General features: G+C 32.9%; 2 protein-coding genes across 2 annotated transcripts; one reads left to right on the plus strand and one right to left on the minus strand.

Annotated features, from left to right (window-relative positions):
* Nucleotides 1-12: 12 nt before the first annotated feature.
* LOC132713490 (uncharacterized) lies at nucleotides 13-4,597 on the plus strand. The gene is made up of 4 exons (XM_060696114.1): nucleotides 13-470; nucleotides 1,025-1,258; nucleotides 1,576-1,701; nucleotides 2,815-4,597. The coding sequence occupies exons 1-4, from the start codon at nucleotides 47-49 to the stop codon at nucleotides 2,928-2,930; spliced, it is 900 nt and encodes a 299-aa protein (XP_060552097.1). The 5' UTR covers nucleotides 13-46; the 3' UTR covers nucleotides 2,931-4,597.
* Nucleotides 4,598-4,720: 123 nt separating this feature from the next.
* LOC132713489 (uncharacterized) lies at nucleotides 4,721-7,712 on the minus strand. The gene is made up of 2 exons (XM_060696112.1): nucleotides 7,638-7,712; nucleotides 4,721-6,724 (listed from the first exon to the last, which is right to left on the minus strand). The coding sequence occupies exon 2, from the start codon at nucleotides 6,706-6,708 to the stop codon at nucleotides 5,182-5,184; it is 1,527 nt and encodes a 508-aa protein (XP_060552095.1). The 5' UTR covers nucleotides 6,709-6,724; nucleotides 7,638-7,712; the 3' UTR covers nucleotides 4,721-5,181.
* Between the last annotated feature and the right edge of the window lie 2,984 nt (nucleotides 7,713-10,696).

Consider the following 10,696-nt stretch of genomic DNA (forward strand, 5'->3'; position numbering starts at 1 on the left):
AGAGGAAAGCGAAATAGACTCTGAAGAATCGCCTGATGACGAAACTATGAAAATAAAGGGGCCAAAGACTACCCGATATAAGTCGTTAGAGGAAACAATTATAGTACCAATAGGTGAACCACTTCGATTTGATCTTACAGCTCGAGAAGAGATAACGGACGACTCTTCTGATGACGACGAACCAGCTCCTCCTCCTGCTAAAAAGCTTGATGAACCCAAACGTGTGACAAAAGAAGTTGCCGAACCGACACCAAGTGTAAGTTCTCACCCAAGACAACCTGATACTGCTGTTGAAGAAAAGAAAGAACCGAAAGAAAATGTAAAAACACTGCTGAACGTAATAATTGGTGTTGATAGGGGATCAATGTTATGTGACGCAAGAATTATTCTTTATCTGATTGCATCTGTTTTATTTTCGATGGGAATTGGAATACCATTTTGTTTTTACCCTGATGTTTCAAGGCAATATGGTAAGTAAAGATAAAAACTGATATTAGTTAACCCTTATTCTAAGTTCAATTTTATGGAACCTGTCTCGTACTGAAATGGAAATGATTATTGTAGGTTTGGGGTAATTTTCTATACTTATACTAAATACTAAAACTGGCTAAAAGTCTATTTAATTATGTTGGTGAAACTGCTGGAAATACCCTACTGACACCTGTGGGGGGGGGGGGGGGCAAGGGGGCTATTTCAAAGAAACTTTCAGATAATTAAATAATACTTTCCTTCTTACTTTTATGTTGCATTATTTGAAAAATTAGCAACATACATGTTGACATAATGATATTTATCAACAAAATGTTTCGGATATCTTATTAATTTAATAACTGATTTAAATGCTGGATTTAGCAAAAACATTTGCGCTTGTTGTTTTTACATAAAAAAAAACGACAACACACACGGTTAAAAACGATACGCGCAACAACGTGTTCAACAGTACCACCAATAACAACAATAACAATAACATCAAAAACAACAGCATAAACAACAATGAAACAGTCAATTTTATGCTGAATTTCAGGGTTTTCAGATACAAAGGCTGAGTGGACTTTGTCTTTGATTGGTCTGGGGTCATGTATTGGTGTTGTTTTCAGCGGATTCTTCAGACAGATTCTTTCTAACAAACTAGAGTGTGTGTCTAGAATGCTGGTGTTTGTAACACTGTTGTTTGCCGGACTAGCTGTAGGCTTTGTACATTATTATACGACGTACGGTGTGCTTTTATTCAGTGCACTTTTGTTTGGAATATTTTACTGTAAGTAAACAGAGCATATTTATTGCGTTTTAAATATTTTAGTCAATCAAATATTAAGTAAAAAACCAACATCAAAAACAACAGCCAAAAAAAAGCAACAAAATCAATCATTAATTGCACATAACATGTTAATTATTTCTTGAACTGTGAATATTTTTACAACTTTAAACATTTTTCTCAAGGTTAATTTTCTTAAAAAGTTTGACTCAGCTGGGGGCATGCCGCTTTAAAAAATGAATATGAACTTCCTTGTATTTTTATTACACTTTTGATAGCTTAACGTTCTACATCGGAGTTTATATTTTTTCAATTTACAGCCACGTTTTATTTTCTAAGAAGGAATATTTTACATGAAATAGTATCCGAGGATTACTTCACATCCGCGTACTACTTGAGTTACTGGATATGTGGAATAGGATATTTAATCGGAATCCCTATTTCAGGTACGCGATTATTTCAGTTTTCTTATAAAGTAGAATGCCATTTAATAAATCATTTAGTGCTAACGTACGTTTTTTAAGGATTTATAAACCATATTTATACGCTGAAGAATGTATAAATGACATCGAACCTTACATATTTTAGTTTGGGGTTTTAAACTGCAAGTTTGAAATAATTATTATTATATTTCAATTTGACTCTTTTCGACGTAAAATATTTCAAACTAATACGTAAATCTACGGAACGCATTTACTGCCTTATTATACATTTTTGTACCATGTGCCAACTTTGTTATATTATGTGCACTCTTTATGATATTATATGCATACTTAATTATATTATGTGCATATTAATCATATAACGTGCCTACTTTATTGTTTTGTGTAATATATATTATACATGTATAACAAGATAAAAAGTGTACGTACAGTGTACTACATTATATAATGAAGTTTGCACATAACATAATGGTCAAGGTACATAATAGCAGAAAGGCAGGTATAATGGAACAGTAAGAGCGTTCCATGTAATAGACACAAAGCTATCTGATTTGTACCAAGTATTAATCGGTTTGCCGAGTGTTTTGATGTTTTTTCTCTTTTGTATCGTAGTCAAACATAAAAACACGTTCCCTGCTGTCACAATATAAATCCCCAGAAAAAGTAACCAATGAACGAGCATCTGAACATGATATTTCTATCACTTTCTCTTTCTCTGCCGTCACAATAAGTGAACCCCAGCAAAAATGAGCCAATCAATGGGCATGCTCTGGAGTGCGGGTAACTAATACTAATACCGATTTAACTCTAGAAAGGTCCCTAAACATTGATACAAATATAAATAAGCTACAATTACGGTATATTAAATGATTCACAATCATTATAACGATTTACTCTCAAATGTATTCATTAAAGCTTAATTCCGACTAGCTAGATCTGCCATCATGCCATCAAACAGTAGCGCACGCGCGGATAAATAAATCATCAGTTATTTCCCTTCATGGTAAACATGGATTTGAGTATATCTATTAATTCTTTCTGATCTCATTTGTTATTATGATAAATTATTTTGACAACTAGAGGTCAGTGTTTGAGAACATTTATTGTATGTTTCAGGATGGTTTAAGGACACATATAATACTCATACATGGTCGTTTCTAATGGCTGCAGTGTGTTTTGGTGTCGGTGCTCTACTTATATTCCCTTTAATATTTATGAAGAGAAAACAATGAAACAACATCATAATCAACGACAACATCATCAACAACAATAACAACAAAAGCAGAAACAGCAGCAACAGAAACAGCAACAACATGATCAATAACAACAACGACAATAGCAATTGTCGACCATTTCATAATTCTGGGGCACAATCTCGTCATTTAAATATTGTCCAGAAAAAAAAATCGTAAATATAGATTAAACTTTCTAATTTTAATAAATGATGCATATATAACTAATTAAAATAATTTGAGTGCATGTGCTTTGATGTGCTAGTATGAACAATTTTACATGTATATCATACTTAATGATTGAGCATATAGGTAATGCATAGTAAATTATACTTTGTTATATCAAAATCAAAATTTGAGCCGCGTCACGACAAAACCAACATAGTGCGTTTGCGACCAGCATGGATCCAGACCAGCCTGCGCATCCGCGCAGTCTGATCAGGATCCATGCTGTTCGCTTACCAACTCTATTACAAGTAGAGAAACTGATAGCGAACAGCATGGATCCTGATCAGACTGCGCGGATGCGCAGACTGGTCTGGATCCATGCTGGTCGCAAACGCACTATGTTGGTTTTGTCTTGACGCGGCTCATTTACATTTTTGTATTATAGAATATCTGATAGATCATTGATACTGATTACTTGCTTAGAAAAAAAGTGCAATGTATTATTATTTGTTTTATTTAAAAGCTTTTTATAGTACAATAAATATGGTTTGTTTAACATTTTAAATTGCAATAACATTAAATATACCTCAGATATGCGTATGCAATAAATGTTGTTATTTGCGGTTACAATATTTGTATCTTTTTATAGATTAAATGTTGATTTGCTTTCCACAGTTTAAACAAAATCATTTTTAAATGTCTTATATCCGTGTCTACATTAGTGGTCAATGATTTAAGTGTATAAGTAAGTAATGATTTGAGGTTGTTCAATTGGAATATAATTCACATTCAGTCGCATTTGTATTTATTATAACAAAAACTGCGTTAGAATATATAATTTAGTATTCAAACTGATGTTTCATCCCTCACTGTAAAAACAAAACAAAAACTTATTGATTTGTTATATAATTTCGGTCTTTTTTGACGGCTTTTAGCTTTACAAATGGCAAAAGACACAATGGCTTTTAGACACACGATGGTTTACACAAACGGCATTCAGTGAACAAGTTTTTGAAAAAAAAACTCGTTTTTTTATATGTACTCGTATTATTTTTACTTGTAATCAAACTATGACACTATATCAAAGTAGGAAGAACATCTTAAAATGCTTGTAAATCATCTAATTACAGGGATAAGCCCGATATGTAACTATGTAATAGTTTGAAGGAATAGATAACTGTTAAAAGGTGGATTATAGTTTAATATACACTGTTTGCTGTCTTATTTTTTTCTGTTTCATATTTTTAATTATTAAATGAAGTTTTTGTATGTCGATATATGCTATTTTCTTGTTAAATATTTTGAATACGTTAAAATATTTATGTATTTTTTTAAAATTTATACATGTATGTACTACATGTATATCACAGTCACAATCTTTATCAAACATTACACAGTATACAAGTTCAATATGAGAAAATAAAAAAAGCTTATAAATAACCTAAAATACATGTACATGCATTTTGTATATTTAAACACACTAATATACATGAATATTATATTTTTGTTTATGTTTTCACTTACCCTGTCTATAGAAAAGGTCAAACATACTGAAAATCTTGAAACTTTACATTTTTATTAGTTGTATTCATAAATCGATCGTTTTTATGTTTATTTAATTCTTCATCTAAAGTATAAAACCGAAATCTTCTACCAATATGTATGTGCCGTGCCAATTGAAAACTTGAAGGTGATTATATGCTTGTTGTTAATTGTATATGTGTATAGTAAGCTTATTGTTAAATGTATATGTGTATACTAATGCGGATATATAAATGAACTGAAGGCCTAAAATAAAAAATGTTATTTATGATGATTTACTTTTGTCTCAAACCCAAAATATCTCAACTTGCTGGTGGCAACAGACTTAACCCCTGCGACCAGTAAAGACCAAGATCAACTGGCACTTCCTAGCTGTCTGATCATGGTCTGCACCGTTTGCTATTCAGTCAGTACATATTTTGAAAAATTCCCTAAAATTATTAATGGCTTTCCAGATTGAAAGATGGGCGAGTCTATTTATAATATTAAGAGTGCTGAGAATTAATAAATATTTACTTCTGTATGCTATATAAGGCATTGTTTAATCACAAATTCTGTGAACAGATGTTTTTGCTACCAAGTTCCCTGGTAAGTCACCCATACCCAACCAACTAGGCCATGAAGAAAAAGCTCCAAATGTTCCGTAAACAAATGTTTCTGAAGTGTCTTTATCTAACTCATCATATCCAAAAATCAAATCTGCAATGTTAACGATCCAATCGTCATCGTCTACTGCTTTCAGATAATCCGAATCATTAAAAGCTCGACTGGTGGATGTTTCTGAATGAGCAGCTATAAGACCAACACACTTTCTATCAGGTATATCTATTGTGTAAACAAAGTCCACTGGAACTGTTTTCGAATCAGAAAACTTGATTTCTGGAACCGATGTAGACACATTAGTAAACGGGTTGGTCCAATTGTGCAGAACGTTCCTGGTTGTTGGGTCTACGAAACTTCCGGTTGCGCTAAGAAGGACTTGGAAATTATTTTGGGCGGAAATGTCTACCACACCTACAAAAATATCGCCCACAACATCAAACAATCTTTGATTATCTTTTCCGGTTATTTCTGAATAAACTGATCCGTTGAAGAGAAGATGAAACGATTGTTCCTGTTTAAAGAAGTTTTTTACCCTGTCATCAATGCTTGTTACATGTGTGGTTATGTTAGATTTTGTCCCAACTTCCGGTAAAATGATTTCCGGAAGACCACGATGTCGTCTGCTATCTATAACCTTTTTAAACTGCGTCCATGAAGTTTCATTTGGCACCTCAAATGTCTTTGGAGCATCAGTAAAATCAGAATACTGCCGCATGACAAAATCCTTTATGTCATCTGCTACGCATGCGTCAAAGCTGTTATTGCAAGTCCAAGCAAGCGTTGTGTAGAACAGATTTCCAGGAGAGCTAGACATGTTCATCCACGGTAAAAACTGCGATTTTCTAATCCATGTTCCCGTCATCCCAACACTTACGTCCTTGATCGTCGATAAAAGTGTAACATTTGAAAAGTATGTAAATAGTTCGACTGCGTCATAGACTGGTCCGGCAGAATAAGGCGCGTAGTAAAGTGGGTCAAGTGGATTCGGATATTCAAGAATCACGTCTAAATCAAAATTCAAAATAGCGGAAGGGAGTATTTTAGCCGGAATGATATCACCTAACTCTAATATACCATTTACCGGATTATTTGCGACGAAAAATACTTCATTCGGTTTCGAGGTCATTGGGTTCATAAATATTTCTAAAATCTCCATGGTAACAGGGTCACGGTAAACAACAAATTCCAGAGAAAGCGACTTGTATCCACCTTTTCCTTCTGAAGTCCAAATTTTACGATTGATATTGTATCCTTCAAAGTTTAGTAACTTTTTGAGAAGCTGGTGTGGCTGTCTCGAGAAAACCGTGCCATTAAAATAAACAATAGTGCTAACATTTGGATTTTTGTTTCCGCCGGTGCGGACAAAGAAATCTAAATTTGTCGCCGGATCATTGATATCATATGCTATAACACAATGTGTTGCCAACGATGCCAGCATCGCAATCAGTAGAAACAAAGAACTCATGACGTCATAAAAAGACCTGAAAAATATGTAGAGTAATGAATGAGTACAGGCATCTTGTAGAGTTACAATATTACATTGTATAATACGCACGGGGATGGAACCTCACATGGATCTCAAAAATGAGCATCGGTTAAGTAAAAAATATATTGAATTTCCGCTGCTCCAGATGTGAAGCATAACACAAGACGTGACAGTGAAATAAGGTCAATGGCAGGGTAATTTTACAATTTTTTAAACATTTATATATAATTCATACCTTTTTTCAAGGAAATCAAAATGTGATTCTACCCTCCTGACTCTCCTCTAGATTACATATGTTTGTATTGGATTTCTATGCAGTTTTCATCGAGATATTCCTTCCGTCATGGTGAGATTTCATAAAATCTCTGTATTTGGAGTCCGTTTAGTGACATTTTCTTCATTCACATTGCATGTTTTGGACACACCAGAACCCACGACGGAAAGAATATCTCGATGAAGACTGCATAGAAATCCAAAACAAAAAATGGGTAATATAGAGGAGAGTCAGGAGGATAGAATCACATCGATTTTCTTAAAAAAGGTTTGAATTTAATATATCTGTTTAGAAAGTTGAAAACTTACCCTGCGATTGACCTAATTTCACTGTCACATCTGGTGTTATGCTTCACATCTGAAGCAGCGAAAATTCACATATACATGTACTTTTAACCAATGCTAATTTTTGAGATCCATACGGGGTTCCACCCCCGTGATACAAGGCTACTGAACAAATTGGTATTTGAAGAAAATATTTTGTTGTGCAAACCTCATTTCTATCATTATAATTATATACTAGAATTATTAGAAACTTGTTTATGTATTAAATATACGAATTAAATTAATGAACACAACGATACAATATACTCACTTCTGATAAAGTACAATATATGTATAAAATTGCAACTGACCTTTTGATAATTTCAAAGATGACTACCACGTTAGAATTCAACTACATGTGTCAAATCATTATCAGTAAGTAATTTTATGTTCTATTTTCTATTTAAGACGTTCATATCAGCAGATCTTATTAAAGTTTAAATATTAAGATAATAAAAACTACAGTAGCAACTCTTGTCGAGCACACACACACACATGAACGCACATACACAAATAAATAGAATAAGTCTTTTCTGATTTAGCTAATAGAATAATTTTCCAATATTATCATAAATTCTTCCAACAAAATAACAGGAAAACAAATTACATTAGAAGATAATCTACAATTGAGTTAAAGTTGCTTTCAAAGCAGTCATTCAAATGACATGTTTACCTCTAAGGATTATTATGCCTCAGAAATCCATCTTCAGAAATGTCAAACAGCGCTGAACGTGCAGTAATGTGTGCAGGTTTCAAAATGTAAAAAGTAGTATTTTGACTTCCATACAAAATACTAACCCACTATAGTTATAAGTTACCAACAATCCAATAGAAGTAAAAGATTGTTCATCTATATGGCAAACGATTTGTTGTTTTCAAACTGTAACAAGATACCAAAATTTAAACGTTTTTGAGAGATGAAAATGAAAGCATTTCTGAGGCATATATTTCTGACTTGAATAATGTTTAATTACCCCTAAGATATGTGGCCTGCTTTTTAACCTTGTCTTTTGACGTCTTATCTGTGATATGAAGGTTCCATAACCTCTGATCCCTTTTCAAAATTCCATTTTGTTTAGTTCCGCCCATTGTTTTTGTTTAGGGCACACGCATTCTTTTACTTGGGGACCATACGCCGCTTTTCATGGAGTGGCACTAACGTGTCACATTGAAAGTGACCGCCGTATGAACACATCTGCGGATGTTTCAAAATTCCAAATTTTACCATTTTATATTAAATATTGAATTCTGGTAAAGCCTTTGCTAGGGACGTGGACGGTAACTTACACTTTCCATGACTGTTCACGAACAGGCTCAATCAGACCGAGTCTGCACATTTTCAATTTTATCGTTTTGTGCGTTCTTTGGCTGAAACCTTACAGAGATGTAACATACGTTGTATCATCATTTAATAACTTTAACTTGCTGAAATTGAATTGGTTAATAATGGAAGGTTTGTGATACAATAAAATTTACATTAGTAGACAAATCATGAAAGAATTTTATACGAATGTCGATGACAAGAGTGAGATACTTGATCATTTTTAACATTTATTTATATAGCAGATAATAAATTGTTCTAGAACAAAATATTTGAAACTATAACTTTGAAATTGAGGCACTACATCACTTAGAACTTTATAAACATTTTAAAGCAATATTTTGTTAGGATATCTAAATGATACATTTCTATTTTGTTTTTGTTTTTTTTAATTATTTTTTGAAATATGTATAGACGATGTGCCCATTGTAGACCTATCTACTTTGACAGTGTCAAAAATGATGCAAATAAAAGATGTCCATCTTCAAAATCTTCTGATACATGTACATTGTATATTCGATATGCTTAAACAGACCTGTGGGAGATAGTTAAATTGTTTGCAAATGAATTTTGTACGAATGATTTTTAATATTTTAAAGGAGTAATTTGTGTTTGTTTGATAATGATATTTGTGTGTGTGTGTGTGTGTGCGTGCGTGAAGAAATACAAATACAAAGAAACATGTACATGTACACATACAATGAGAAACAGAATTATTTTCGGAGAGTTTAGATATTTACATGTGTTGTCAAGAAATACGTTTCTGATTTGCAAAATTCTAAAATTTTAACGGTGCTAAAAACGTTTTCTTTGACCTTTGGCCTAGATGATAAATGATTATCTATACATTCTTTGCCAGTGACAACAGTAGAGTTTAAAATTTTTATTCTAAGATCTCTGTAGTGCGGACAAGCGAAGAGAAAGTGGTATTCATTTTCAATTGCTCTTATGTTACATGATATTCATATTTTGTCTTCACGGTGGGTATTATCATATCTTCCTGTTCAATAAAAAGATTGTGTGTAGAGGTTACTAAACTTAGTAAGTGCTACTATATATTTGTTTTCATGTACATACGGAGTCTAAATATAATTCTGCATCAAAATTGTGTTTGAATAAATAGTATTTAATCTAGAATTATTATTAATTTTAGGATATCATTTTGCATTAACATGTCCGATAATCTCTGTTTGATTGAGTTAATCGGTATTTCAGTATCAAATAAGTTATCCAAGACATACATAAACCCATTACTCGATAAGCTGTCTTTTACATAAGAAGCCCAGTTTTTACGACCATAATAAGGCCCGGAGTCAGTGCCGGTAAGATTGTTTTACAGTTGAAGAGTCATTCTGATTAAGCATCTTTTTCAAATATCGAGGTATATAGTAACTTTCATTTGAGATGTCGTGGATTAGATTTACGACATCAGCTTTAGATGGATGTAACACACAAAGAAGATTATTCTAGAAAGATTCAATTAAAATTCAATCTCAGATCAGAGGTTTTATATATTGTGTCACCTTTTCATCTACAAACCGGATTAAGTTTTGTTTTATACATATTACGTGTATTGTTCTATATGTTTAAATATTTTGTCACTGGACAAATATTTGTTCAAAATCCGCAAAGTGTTCCGTCCGCTGCTCAAAAATTTTGATGACTTTATATCATTGCGTTTTCCAGTACAGATATCATTTTTAACACATTAATTGGCGCGAAATTCTCGTTTCCGCTAACAAATGCGATGTAGCCGGTCTATTGTTTTATCTGTTTTTCTTAGATCCTGATGGAGAAACTGGAATGCGTTAACTTCTTTAGAGAATGGATTCGATTATAAATCATTTGCCATATTTTTACACAACAGGAAGTGCTATTTGATATCCCGGAAGTAGTAACTGATGACGTGATTAGTAAATCTGCTTATTAGCTGAAGTATGTCATTTGGAAAAAAAATGAACCGAAGATTTCTACCCATTGATTTTTTTGAACTAGAACTGCCACTGTCATGGCGTGAATACCCCCGCATACCACTTTGTCAGAATCAAC

Source organism: Ruditapes philippinarum, unplaced genomic scaffold, assembly GCF_026571515.1.
Source record: "Ruditapes philippinarum isolate M1 unplaced genomic scaffold, ASM2657151v2 ctg8232_1_1_1_1, whole genome shotgun sequence".
Classification (NCBI taxonomy): Eukaryota; Metazoa; Mollusca; class Bivalvia; order Venerida; family Veneridae; genus Ruditapes; species Ruditapes philippinarum.

Coding starts and splice junctions, on each gene's coding strand:
- LOC132713490 (XM_060696114.1), top strand. CDS start 47: ATGAAAATAAAGGGGCCAAAGACTACCCGATATAAGTCGTTAGAGGAA. Junction 471..1,024: donor TGATGTTTCAAGGCAATATG/GTAAGTAAAGAT, acceptor GCTGAATTTCAG/GGTTTTCAGATACAAAGGCT. Junction 1,702..2,814: donor AATCGGAATCCCTATTTCAG/GTACGCGATTAT, acceptor TGTATGTTTCAG/GATGGTTTAAGGACACATAT.
- LOC132713489 (XM_060696112.1), bottom strand. CDS start 6,708: ATGAGTTCTTTGTTTCTACTGATTGCGATGCTGGCATCGTTGGCAACA.